Here is a 14,461-nt window from a genome sequence, read left to right on the forward strand (position 1 = left end):
CACCATTTCACATAACCTTCCCACAATATTTCTGCCAAAAAGCTCAACATATCACACTCCAAAATGAACATGGAATCATCTTGAATTGTCACTTCCTGACCTTAGAGAGCCTTTTTATGTCTCTATTTGGTTAGGTCAGGGTATGATTTGGGTGGGCATTCTAGTTTTTCTATTTCTTTGTTGGCCGGGTATGGTTCTTGTTTTTGGTTAGTTGCTGTGTTAGCGCTACAAAACTTTACGTGTCGTTTATTCTTTCTTGTTTTTGGTGTTGATTTAATAAATTGATGATGTACGCCTACCACGCTGCACCTTGGTCCAATCCATCTTTCAACGAACGTGATAGGAATTCAGTTTGATGTCCAAGTATGAATCATTCTGTGATGTTTAGACTGTTCCAATAGTAGCACTGCTTACATCCCTTTCCCTAGATGTACATTAGTAATGAATGTGATGAACAGTCATTCCAATATGATGTATGGTATTTGATTGAATAATGTAATGTGACTGAAATTGGATTGAATGTAACTGTAATAACTCATACATTTTGTTATACATTATCAATATTCATTCCTCTCCATCTTGGATAATGGATGATCAGGAGCATTACCATAAACCTCCCAAAATATATCTGCCATATAGCTCAACATTTCACACAACATAATTAAAATAGAATCAGCTTGAATTTATCTTGATGTCTTATTATGAAGCATTCAGTCATTCTCAGACTGCTCACATAGTAGTGCTGCTTACATCCCTTTCTCTAGATGTACATTAGTAATGAATGTGATGAACAGTCATTCCAATATGATGTATGGTATTTCATTAAATTATGTAATGAGACAGAAATTCAATGAACAATAATAACTAATGCATTCTGTTTTACATGATCATTATTCATGACTCTCCATCGTGGATAATGGATGATCAGCACGGGGTGAGTAATTACTTATTTGTTTTGTTTATTGACAACCAATAACACAAGACAAAGAACAGCCCAGCGTGTTAATCTGATACTATAAAAACTACAGGCCTTGTGAACAGCAGTGTGTCTTCTTCAAGGCTACGAATTAAATCCGTTTCTTTACATTTATCAAAACTCTCCCCAAATTTTCTCAAGGCAGGTTGGTTTATGATGTATAGATGTTCTTCAAATTATCCAGAATTTTCATATCATAGATCTCCCACAATATTTCTGCCATAGAGCTCAACATATCACACTCCAAAATGAACATGGAATCAGCTTGAATTGTCACGTCCTGACCTTAGAGAGCCTTTTTATGTCTCTATTTGGTTAGGTCAGGGTATGATTTGGGTGGGCATTCTAGTTTTTCTATTTCTTTGTTGGCCGGGTATGGTTCTTGTCTTTGGTTAGTTGCTGTGTTAGCGCTACAAAACTTTACGTGTCTTTTATTCTTTCTTGTTTTTGGTGTTGATTTAATAAATTGATGATGTACGCCTACCACGCTGCACCTTGATCCAATCCATCTTTCAACGAACGTGACATGAATTCAGTTTGATGTCCTAGTATGAAGCATTCTGTGATGTTTAGACTGTTCCAATAGTAGCACTGCTTTCATCCCTTTCCCTAGATGTACATTAGTAATGAATGTGATGAACAGTCATTCCAATATGATGTATGGTATTTAATTAAATTATGTAATGAGACAGAAATTCAATGAACAATAATAACTAATGCATTCTGTTTTACATGATCATTATTCATGACTCTCCATCTTGGATAATGGATGATCAGGATCAGGTGAGTAATTACTTATTTGTCTGTTTTGTTTATTGACAACCAATAACACAAGACAAAGAACAGACCAGAGTGTTAATCTGATACTATAAAAACTACAGGCCTTGTGAACAGCAGTGTGTCTTCTTCAAGGCTGCAAATTAAATCAGTTTCTTTACATTTATCAATACTCTCCCCAAATGTTCTCAAGGTAGGTTGGATTAAGATGTATAGATGTTCTTCAAATTATCCAGAATTTTCATATCATAGATCTCCCACAATATATCTGCTATGGAGGTCACCATTTCACATAACCTTCCCACAATATTTCTGCCAAAAAGCTCAACATATCACACTCCAAAATGAACATGGAATCATCTTGAATTGTCACTTCCTGACCTTAGAGAGCCTTTTTATGTCTCTATTTGGTTAGGTCAGGGTATGATTTGGGTGGGCATTCTAGTTTTTCTATTTCTTTGTTGGCCGGGTATGGTTCTTGTTTTTGGTTAGTTGCTGTGTTAGCGCTACAAAACTTTACGTGTCGTTTATTCTTTCTTGTTTTTGGTGTTCATTTAATAAATTGATGATGTACGCCTACCACGCTGCACCTTGGTCCAATCCATCTTTCAACGAACGTGATAGGAATTCAGTTTGATGTCCAAGTATGAATCATTCTGTGATGTTTAGACTGTTCCAATAGTAGCACTGCTTACATCCCTTTCCCTAGATGTACATTAGTAATGAATGTGATGAACAGTCATTCCAATATGATGTATGGTATTTGATTGAGTAATGTAATGTGACTGAAATTGGATTGAATGTAACTGTAATAACTCATACATTTTGTTATACATTATCAATATTCATTCCTCTCCATCTTGGATAATGGATGATCAGGAGCATTACCATAAACCTCCCAAAATATATCTGCCATATAGCTCAACATTTCACACAACATAATTAAAATAGAATCAGCTTGAATTTATCTTGATGTCTTATTATGAAGCATTCAGTCATTCTCAGACTGCTCACATAGTAGTGCTGCTTACATCCCTTTCTCTAGATGTACATTAGTAATGAATGTGATGAACAGTCATTCCAATATGATGTATGGTATTTCATTAAATTATGTAATGAGACAGAAATTCAATGAACAATAATAACTAATGCATTCTGTTTTACATGATCATTATTCATGACTCTCCATCGTGGATAATGGATGATCAGCACGGGGTGAGTAATTACTTATTTGTTTTGTTTATTGACAACCAATAACACAAGACAAAGAACAGCCCAGCGTGTTAATCTGATACTATAAAAACTACAGGCCTTGTGAACAGCAGTGTGTCTTCTTCAAGGCTACGAATTAAATCCGTTTCTTTACATTTATCAAAACTCTCCCCAAATTTTCTCAAGGCAGGTTGGTTTATGATGTATAGATGTTCTTCAAATTATCCAGAATTTTCATATCATAGATCTCCCACAATATTTCTGCCATAGAGCTCAACATATCACACTCCAAAATGAACATGGAATCAGCTTGAATTGTCACGTCCTGACCTTAGAGAGCCTTTTTATGTCTCTATTTGGTTAGGTCAGGGTATGATTTGGGTGGGCATTCTAGTTTTTCTATTTCTTTGTTGGCCGGGTATGGTTCTTGTCTTTGGTTAGTTGCTGTGTTAGCGCTACAAAACTTTACGTGTCTTTTATTCTTTCTTGTTTTTGGTGTTGATTTAATAAATTGATGATGTACGCCTACCACGCTGCACCTTGATCCAATCCATCTTTCAACGAACGTGACATGAATTCAGTTTGATGTCCTAGTATGAAGCATTCTGTGATGTTTAGACTGTTCCAATAGTAGCACTGCTTTCATCCCTTTCCCTAGATGTACATTAGTAATGAATGTGATGAACAGTCATTCCAATATGATGTATGGTATTTAATTAAATTATGTAATGAAACAGAAATTCAATGAACAATAATAACTAATGTTTTCTGTTTTACATGATCATTATTCATGACTCTCCATCTTGGATAATGGATGATCAGGATCAAGTGAGTAATTACTTATTTGTCTGTTTTGTTAATTGACAACCAATAACACAAGACAAAGAACAGACCAGAGTGTTAATCTGATACTATAAAAACTACAGGCCTTGTGAACAGCAGTGTGTCTTCTTCAAGGCTGCAAATTAAATCAGTTTCTTTACATTTATCAATACTCTCCCCAAATGTTCTCAAGGTAGGTTGGATTAAGATGTATAGATGTTCTTCAAATTATCCAGAATTTTCATATCATAGATCTCCCACAATATATCTGCTATGGAGGTCACCATTTCACATAACCTTCCCACAATATTTCTGCCAAAAAGCTCAACATATCACACTCCAAAATGAACATGGAATCATCTTGAATTGTCACTTCCTGACCTTAGAGAGCCTTTTTATGTCTCTATTTGGTTAGGTCAGGGTATGATTTGGGTGGGCATTCTAGTTTTTCTATTTCTTTGTTGGCCGGGTATGGTTCTTGTTTTTGGTTAGTTGCTGTGTTAGTGCTACAAAACTTTACGTGTCGTTTATTCTTTCTTGTTTTTGGGGTTTATTTAATAAATTGATGGTGTACGCCTACCACACGCTGTACCTTGGTCCAATCCATCTTTCAACAAACGTGACATGAATTCAGTTTGATGTCCTAGTATGAATCATTCTGTGATGTTTAGACTGTTCCAATAGTAGCACTGCTTACATCCCTTTCCCTAGATGTACATTAGTAATGAATGTGATGAACAGTCATTCCAATATGATGTATGGTATTTGATTGAATAATGTAATGTGGCTGAATTTGGATTGAATGTAACTGTAATAACTCATACATTTTGTTATCCATTATCAATATTCATTCCTCTCCATCTTGGATAATGGATGATCAGGAGCATTACCATAAACCTCCCACAATATATCTGCCATATAGCTCAATATTTCACACACCAAAATTAAAATAGAATCAGCTTGAATTTAGCTTGATGTCTTATTATGAAGCATTCAGTCATTCTCAGACTGCTCACATAGTAGTGCTGCTTACATCCCTTTCCCTAGATGTACATTAGTAATGAATGTGATGAACAGTCATTCCAATATGATGTATGGTATTTCATTAAATTATGTAATGAGACAAATTCAATGAACAATAATAACTAATGTATTCTGTTTTACATGATCATTATTCATGACTCTCCATCTTGGATAATGGATGATCAGACGACGGTGAGTAATTACTTATTTGTCTGTTTTGTTTATTGACAACCAATAACACAAGACAAAGAACAGACCAGAGTGTTAATCTGATACTATAAAAACTACAGGCCTTGTGAACAGCAGTGTGTCTTACATTTACATTTACATTTAAGTCATTTAGCAGACGCTCTTATCCTCTTCAAGGCTACGAATTAAATCAGTTTCTTTACATTTATCAAAACTCCCCCCAAATGTTCTCAAGGTAGGTTGGATTATGATGTATAGATGTTCTTCAAATTATCCAGAATTTTCATATCATAGATCTCCCACAATATATCTGCTATGGAGGTCACCATTTCACATAGCCTTCCCACAATATTTCTGCCAAAAAGCTCAACATATCACACTCCAAAATGAACATGGAATCAGCTTGAATTGTCACGTCCTGACCTTAGAGAGCCTTTTTATGTCTCTATTTGGTTAGGTCAGGGTATGATTTGGGTGGGCATTCTAGTTTTTCTATTTCTTTGTTGGCCGGGTATGGTTCTTGTCTTTGGTTAGTTGCTGTGTTAGCGCTACAAAACTTTACGTGTCGTTTATTCTTTCTTGTTTTTGGTGTTCATTTAAAAAATTGATGATGTACGCCTACCACGCTGTACCTTGGTCCAATCCATCTTTCAACAAACGTGACATGAATTCAGTTTGATGTCCTAGTATGAATCATTCTGTGATGTTTAGACTGTTCCAATAGTAGCACTGCTTACATCCCTTTCCCTAGATGTACATTAGTAATGAATGTGATGAACAGTCATTCCAATATGATGTATGGTATTTCATTAAATTTTGTAATGAGACAGAATTTCAATGAACAATAATAACTAATGCATTCTGTTTTACATTATCATTATTCATGACTCTCCATCTTGGATAATGGATGATCAGAATCAGGTGAGTAATTACTTATTTGTCTGTTTTGTTTATTGACAACCAATAACACAAGACAAAGAACAGACCAGAGTGTTAATCTGATACTATAAAAACTACAGGCCTTGTGAACAGCAGTGTGTCTTCTTCAAGGCTGCAAATTAAATCAGTTTCTTTACATTTATCAATACTCTCCCCAAATGTTCTCAAGGTAGGTTGGATTAAGATGTATAGATGTTCTTCAAATTATCCAGAATTTTCATATCATAGATCTCCCACAATATATCTGCTATGGAGGTCACCATTTCACATAACCTTCCCACAATATTTCTGCCAAAAAGCTCAACATATCACACTCCAAAATGAACATGGAATCATCTTGAATTGTCACTTCCTGACCTTAGAGAGCCTTTTTATGTATCTATTTGGTTAGGTCAGGGTATGATTTGGGTGGGCATTCTAGTTTTTCTATTTCTTTGTTGGCCGGGTATGGTTCTTCTTTTTGGTTAGTTGCTGTGTTAGCGCTACAAAACTTTACGTGTCGTTTATTCTTTCTTGTTTTTGGTGTTCATTTAATAAATTGATGATGTACGCCTACCACGCTGTACCTTGGTCCAATCCATCTTTCAACAAACGTGACATGAATTCAGTTTGATGTCCTAGTATGAATCATTCTGTGATGTTTAGACTGTTCCAATAGTAGCACTGCTTACGTCCCTTTCCCTAGATGTACATTAGTAATGAATGTGATGAACAGTCATTCCAATATGATGTATGGTATTTCATTAAATTTGTAATGAGACAGAATTTCAATGAACAATAATAACTAATGCATTCTGTTTTACATGATCATTATTCATGACTCTCCATCTTGGATAATGGATGATCAGGATCAGGTGAGTAATTACTTATTTGTCTGTTTTGTTTATTGACAACCAATAACACAAGACAAAGAACAGACCAGAGTGTTAATCTGATACTATAAAAACTACAGGCCTTGTGAACAGCAGTGTGTCTTCTTCAAGGCTGCAAATTAAATCAGTTTCTTTACATTTATCAATACTCTCCCCAAATGTTCTCAAGGTAGGTTGGATTAAGATGTATAGATGTTCTTCAAATTATCCAGAATTTTCATATCATAGATCTCCCACAATATATCTGCTATGGAGGTCAACATATCACACTCCAAAATGAACATGGAATCAGCTTGAATTGTCACGCCCTGACCTTAGAGAGCCTTTTTATGTCTCTATTTGGTTATGTCAGGGTATGATTTGGGTGGGCATTCTAGTTTTTCTATTTCTTTGTTGGCCGGGTATGGTTCTTGTTTTTGGTTAGTTGCTGTGTTAGTGCTACAAAACTTTACGTGTCGTTTATTCTTTCTTGTTTTTGGTGTTCATTTAATAAATTGATGATGTACGCCTACCACGCTGTACCTTGGTCCAATCCATCTTTCAACAAACGTGACATGAATTCAGTTTGATGTCCTAGTATGAATCATTCTGTGATGTTTAGACTGTTCCAATAGTAGCACTGCTTACATCCCTTTCCCTAGATGTACATTAGTAATGAATGTGATGAACAGTCATTCCAATATGATGTATGGTAATTCATTAAATTATGTAATGAGACAAATTCAATGAACAATAATAACTAATGTATTCTGTTTTACATGATCATCATTCATGACTCTCCATCTTGGATAATGGATGATCAGACGACGGTGAGTAATTACTTATTTGTCTGTTTTGTTTATTGACAACCAATAACACAAGACAAAGAACAGACCAGAGTGTTAATCTGATACTATAAAAACTACAGGCCTTGTGAACAGCAGTGTGTCTTCTTCAAGGCTACGAATTAAATCAGTTTCTTTACATTTATCAATACTCTCCCCAAATGTTCTCAAGGTAGGTTGGATTATGATGTATAGATGTTCTTCAAATTATCCAGAATTTTCATATCTTAGCCTTCCCACAATATTTCTTCCAAAGAGCTCAACATATCACACTCCAAAATGAACATGGAATCAGCTTGAATTGTCACGCCCTGACCTTAGAGAGCATTTTTATTTCTCTATTTGGTTAGGTCAGGGTATGATTTGGGTGGGCATTCTAGTTTTCTATTTCTTTGTTGGCCGGGTATGGTTCTTGTTTTTGGTTAGTTGCTGTGTTAGCGCTACAAAACTTTACGTGTCGTTTATTCTTTCTTGTTTTTGGTGTTGATTTAATAAATTGATGATGTACGCCTACCACGCTGCACCTTGGTCCAATCCATCTTTCAACGAACGTGACATGAATTCAGTTTGATGTCCTAGTATGAAGCATTCTGTGATGTTTAGACTGTTCCAATAGTAGCACTGCTTACATCCCTTTCCCTAGATGTACATTAGTAATGAATGTGATGAACAGTCATATCAATATGATGTATGGTATTTGATTGAATAATGTAATGTGACTGAAATTGGATTGAATGTAACTGTAATAACTCATTCATTTTGTTATACATTATCAATAAACATTCCTCTCCATCTTGGATAATGGGTGATCAGGAGCATTACCATAAACCTCCCACAATATATCTGCCATAGAGGTCAACATTTCACACACCAAAATTAAAATAGAATCAGCTTGAATTTAGTATGATGTCTTATTATGAAGCATTCAGTCATTCTCAGACTGCTCACATAGTAGTGCTGCTTACATCCCTTTCCCCAGATGTACATTAGTAATGAATGTGGTGAACAGTCATTCCAATATGATGTATGGTATTTCATTAAATTATGTAATGAGACAGAAATTCAATGAACAATAATAACTAATGTATTCTGTTTTACATGATCATTATTCATGACTCTCCATCTTGGATAATGGATGATCAGAATGGGGTGAGTAATTACTTATTTGTCTGTTTTGTTTATTGACAACCAATAACACAAGACAAAGAACAGACCAGAGTGTTAATCTGATACGATAAAAACTACAGGCCTTGTGAACAGCAGTGTGTCTTCTTCAAGGCTACAAATTAAATCAGTTTCTTTACATTTATCAATACTCTCCCCAAATGTTCTCAAGGTAGGTTGGATTAAGATGTATAGATGTTCTTCAAATTATCCAGAATTTTCATATCATAGATCTCCCACAATATATCTGCCATAGAGGTCAATATTTCACATAGTCCTCCCACAATATATCTGCCATAGAGGTCAATATTTCACATAGTCCTCCCACAATATATCTGCCATAGAGGTCAATATTTCACATAGTCCTCCCACAATATATCTGCTATAGAGGTCACCATTTCACATAGTCCTCCCACAATATATCTGCCATAGAGGTCAATATTTCACATAGGCCTCCCACAATATATCTGCCATAGAGGTCAATATTTCACATAGTCCTACCACAATATATCTGCTATAGAGGTCACCATTTCACATAGCCTTCCCACAATATTTCTACCATAGAGCTCAACATATCACACTCCAAAATGAACATGGAATCAGCTTGAATTGTCACGCCCTGACCTTAGAGAGCCTTTTTATTTCTCTATTTGGTTCAGTCAGGGTATGATTTGGGTGGGCATTCTAGTTTTTCTATTTCTTTGTTGGCCGCGTATGGTTCTTGTTTTTGGTTAGTTGCTGTGTTAACGCTACAAAACTTTACGTGTCGTTTATTCTTTCTTGTTTTTGGTGTTGATTTAATAAATTGATGATGTACGCCTACCACGCTGTACCTTGGTCCAATCCATCTTTCAACGAACGTGACATGAATTCAGTTTGATGTCCTTGTATGAATCATTCTGTGATGTTAAGACTGTTCCAATAGTAGCACTGCTTACATCCCTTTCCCTAGATGTACATTAGTAATGAATGTGATGAACAGTCATATCAATATGATGTATGGTATTTGATTGAATAATGTCATGTGACTGAAATTGGATTGAATGTAACAGTAATAACTCATACATTTTGTTATACATTATCAATATTAATTCCTCTCCATCTTGGATAATGGATGATCAGGAGCAATACCATAAACCTCCCACAATATATCTGCCATATAGCTCAACATTTCACATAGTCCTCCCACAATATATCTGCCATAGAGGTCAACATTTCACACACCAAAATTAAAATAGAATCAGCTTGAATTTAGCTTGATGTCTTATTATGAAGCATTCAGTGATTCTCAGACTGCTCACATAGTAGTGCTGCTTACATCCCTTTCCCTAGATGTACATTAGTAATGAATGTGATGAACAGTCATTCCAATATGATGTATGGTATTTCATTAAATTATGTGATGAGACAGAAATTCAATGAACAATAATAACTAATGTATTCTGTTTTACATGATCATTATTCATGACTCTCCATCTTGGATAATGGATGATCAGAATGGGGTGAGTAATAACTTATTTGTCTGTTTTGTTTATTGACAACCAATAACACAAGACAAAGAACAGACCAGAGTGTTAATCTGATACTATAAAAACTACAGGCCTTGTGAACAGCAGTGTGTCTTCTTCAAGGCTACAAATTAAATCAGTTTCTTTACATTTATCAATACTCTCCCCAAATGTTCTCAAGGTAGGTTGGATTAAGATGTATAGATGTTCTTCAAATTATCCAGAATTGTCATATCATAGATCTCCCACAAAATATCTCCCATAGAGGTCACCATTTCACATAGCCTTCCCACAATATATCTTCCATAGAGCTCAACATATCACACTCCAAAATGAACATGGAATCATCTTGAATTGTCATGCCCTGACCTTAGAGAGCCTTTTTATTTCTCTATTTGGTTAGGTCAGGGTATGATTTGGGTGGGCATTCTAGTTTTTCTATTTCTTTGTTGGCCGGGTATGGTTCTTGATTTTGGTTAGTTGCTGTGTTAGCGCTACAAAACTTTACGTGTCGTTTCTTTTTTCTTTTTTTTGGTGTTGATTTAATAAATTGATGGTGTACGCCTACCACGCTACACCTTGGTCCAATCCATCTTTCAACGAACGTGACATGAATTCAGTTTGATGTCCTAGTATGAATCATTCTGTGATGTTTAGACTGTTCCAATAGTAGCACTGCTTACATCCCTTTCCCTAGATGTACATTAGTAATGAATGTGATGAACAGTCATATCAATATGATGTATGGTATTTGATTGAATAATGTAATGTGACTGAAATTAGATTGAATGTAACTGTAATAACTCATACATTTTGTTATACATTATCAATATTCATTCCTCTCCATCTTGGATAATGGATGATCAGGAGCATTACCATAAACCTCCCACAATATATCTGCCATATAGCTCAACATTTCACACACCAAAATTAAAATAGAATCAGCTTGAATTTAGCTTGATGTCTTATTATGAAGCATTCAGTCATTCTCAGACTGCTCACATAGTAGTGCTGCTTACATCCCTTTCCCTAGATGTACATTAGTAATGAATGTGATGAACAGTCATTCCAATATGATGTATGGTATTTGATTAAATTATGTAATGAGACAGAAATTCAATGAACAATAATAACTAATGCATTCTGTTTTACATGATTATTATTCATGACTCTCCATCTTGGATAATGGATGATCAGCATTAGGTGAGTAATTACTTATTTGTCTGTTTTGTTTATTGACAACCAATAACACAAGACAAAGAACAGACCAGAGTGTTAATCTGATACTATAAAAACTACAGGCCTTGTGAACAGCAGTGTGTCTTCTTCAAGGCTACAAATTAAATACGTTTCTTTACATTTATCAAAACTCTCCCCAAATGTTCTCAAGGTAGGTTGGATTATGATGTCAGATGTTCTTCAGATTCTACTGAATGTATATTCCATAGAACCCTACCTCCTGACACAATATCCTGTATCTGCCATAGAGCCCAATGCTGGTTATCACTAACAATGAACATAATCATTTGATCAAGATAGGACAATAACTAAATAACATTATTTATGAAGTTAACCAGATCTCATTAGTGCCCACAGTCCCTACATGAGGGAGGCTTGAGTGACAGGAGAAATCTGATTGGTCCTGTTTGTTCTGTATATAGTGATGTAGTCTACCACATAGAACTCACCTCTCTGTTTTACACCATAGGATCAGGTTTGTGGTATTTACAACATGAGACCCAGGAGGACAAGCTGAAGAGGGAGGCATCAGCTGGTGAGCTTGGTAAGTATGAGAGAGTCTGGAGGAGAGAGGATTGAATCAGGGAACATGAGTGATGTCATTCAGTTTTTCAGACTAATTCATTTGTAATGTATCAAATAGTCAATAGACCAGTTGATGATTGGTTCAGCTCAGATAACTGTTGACTGGAGGAAATAATTACTAATAATTGTACCACCTCCATCAAATGATAATGTCTTTATAGGCAAACTATTGAATGAATTAATAAATGACTTATTCAAACAACCCATTAAATATGTTAATTGCTCTCAGAGTTGAAGATGGATAAAGAATTAAAAGAGATATTAAGACAGGAGATGATGAAACAACTAGAGGAGAAAGACACACAACTGGATGATATGACCAAGGAAGTGAGAGAGAAAGAGAGACTCCTGGAGGAGAAGAACCAGATAATGGGACAGAGGGAGAAACTATTAGAAGAGAAAGAAAACCAACTGGAAGAGAAAGACACACAACTAAAGGATAGAGACATTCAACTAGAGGCACTGAGAAAGAACCTGCAGGACAAGAACAGCCAAGTAGAGAACTTCAGAATCCTACTGCAGGAAAAAGACCTTCAACTAGAGGACAGCAACCACAGACTGGGAGAGAAGGACAGACTACTGGAAGAGAAGGACAGACTACTGGAAGAGAGAGACAAACTACTGGAAGAGAGAGACAGACTACTGGAAGAGAGAGACAAACAACTGGAAGGAAAAGCAAATGAACTAAAAGAGAGGCAGGAAGTAGAAGAGAAAGACAACCTACTAGAGGAGAGAGAGAAGCAGTTAAAGGAAAGAGACAAACAGGTGGAGGATGTCAACAATGAAAATGCTGAACTGGGTAAGATTATTCACACCATTAATACATTTAGTCTTCTGTACTTTCCTCAATTCTCAGGTTATTGTCGACTCTCCACTGAGTTGTGAATATTGTTGTCCATCACTTCATACTTTCCCTCGGCATCATATTTCTGTCTAAAGTCTTTAACACAGAATTCAGATCCTAGTCCTCCTTTGTTATTTCAGCTCAACAGATATGTGATGTGAAGACTGAGGTAGAGAGACTGAGAAGAGAGATCTCAGCCCAGATGACTGGTGAGTGAGATATGTGATACTTAACATTTCAATAGAAACCCAGAACTCCCCTTCAGTAGGTCTATGTGCCTTCATGTGTCACTGAGGTAAATGTTCCCATTCTAAATGGTTGTTCTATTATTTTAGAACCTGGAGAGACGTCAGATACAGGTTCCATACTCCCAGTCAGGAGGAGAGACAGCATGGAGGATCCTCCATCCAGTGAGTTATCACTATTGTCCTGTTGTCTCCTACTGTTTCTAGTCTATAGTGGACCATCCTTCACTTAGTGAGTTATCACTATTGTCCTGTTGTCTCCTACTGTTTCTAGTCTATAGTGGACCATCCTTCACTTAGTGAGTTATCACTATTGTCCTGTTGTCTCCTACTGTTTCTAGTCTATAGTGGACCATCCTTCACTTAGTGAGTTATCACTATTGTCCTGTTGTCTCCTACTGTTTCTAGTCTATAGTGGACCATCCTTCACTTAGTGAGTTATCACTATTGTCCTGTTGTCTCCTACTGTTTCTAGTCTATAGTGGACCATCCTTCACTTAGTGAGTTATCAATATTGTCCTGTTGTCTCCTACTGTTTCTAGTCTATAGTGGACCATCCTTCACTTAGTGAGTTATCAATATTGGCCTGTTGTCTCCTACTGTTTCTAGTCTATAGTGGACCATCCTTCACTTAGTGGAGTTATCACTATTGTCCTGTTGTCTCCTACTGTTTCTAGTCTATAGTGGACCATCCTTCACTTAGTGAGTTATCACTATTGTCCCTGTTGTCTCCTATTGTTTCTAGTCTATAGTGGACCATCCTTCACTTAGTGAGTTATCAATATTGTCCTGTTGTCTTCTACTGTTTCTAGTCTATATTGGATCATCCTTCCACTTAGTGAGTTATCACTATTGTCCTGTTGTCTCCTACTGTTTCTAGTCTATAGTGGACCATCCTTCACTTAGTGAGTTATCAATATTGTCCTGTTGTCTCCTACTGTTTCTAGTCTATAGTGGACCATCCTTCACTTAGTGAGTTAGCACTATTGTCCTGTTGTCTCCTACTGTTTCTAGTCTATAGTGGACCATCCTTCACTTAGTGAGTTATCAATATTGTACTGTTGTCTCCTACTGTTTCTAGTCTATAGTGGACCATCCTTCGCTTAGTGAGTTATCACTATTGTCCTGTTGTCTCCTACTGTTTCTAGTCTATAGTGGACCATCCTTCACTTAGTGAGTTATCACTATTGTCCTGTTGTCTCCTACTGTTTCTAGTCTATAGTGGACCATCCTTCACTTAGT

The 14,461-nt window shown here is 36.0% G+C and overlaps 1 protein-coding gene across 1 annotated transcript; it reads left to right on the forward strand.

Annotated features, from left to right (window-relative positions):
- Positions 1–11,936: 11,936 nt before the first annotated feature.
- On the forward strand, positions 11,937–13,384 carry LOC120041630 (microtubule-associated protein 1A-like; the record flags this gene model as incomplete). The annotated part of the gene is made up of 4 exons (XM_038986494.1): positions 11,937–12,089; positions 12,360–12,929; positions 13,115–13,183; positions 13,310–13,384. Coding segments are annotated over exons 2-4 (706 nt in total), but the record flags the coding sequence as incomplete, so codon positions are not given.
- Between the last annotated feature and the right edge of the window lie 1,077 nt (positions 13,385–14,461).

The sequence above is a fragment of the Salvelinus namaycush genome, unplaced genomic scaffold (genome assembly GCF_016432855.1).
Source record: "Salvelinus namaycush isolate Seneca unplaced genomic scaffold, SaNama_1.0 Scaffold490, whole genome shotgun sequence".
Taxonomy (NCBI): domain Eukaryota; kingdom Metazoa; phylum Chordata; class Actinopteri; order Salmoniformes; family Salmonidae; genus Salvelinus; species Salvelinus namaycush.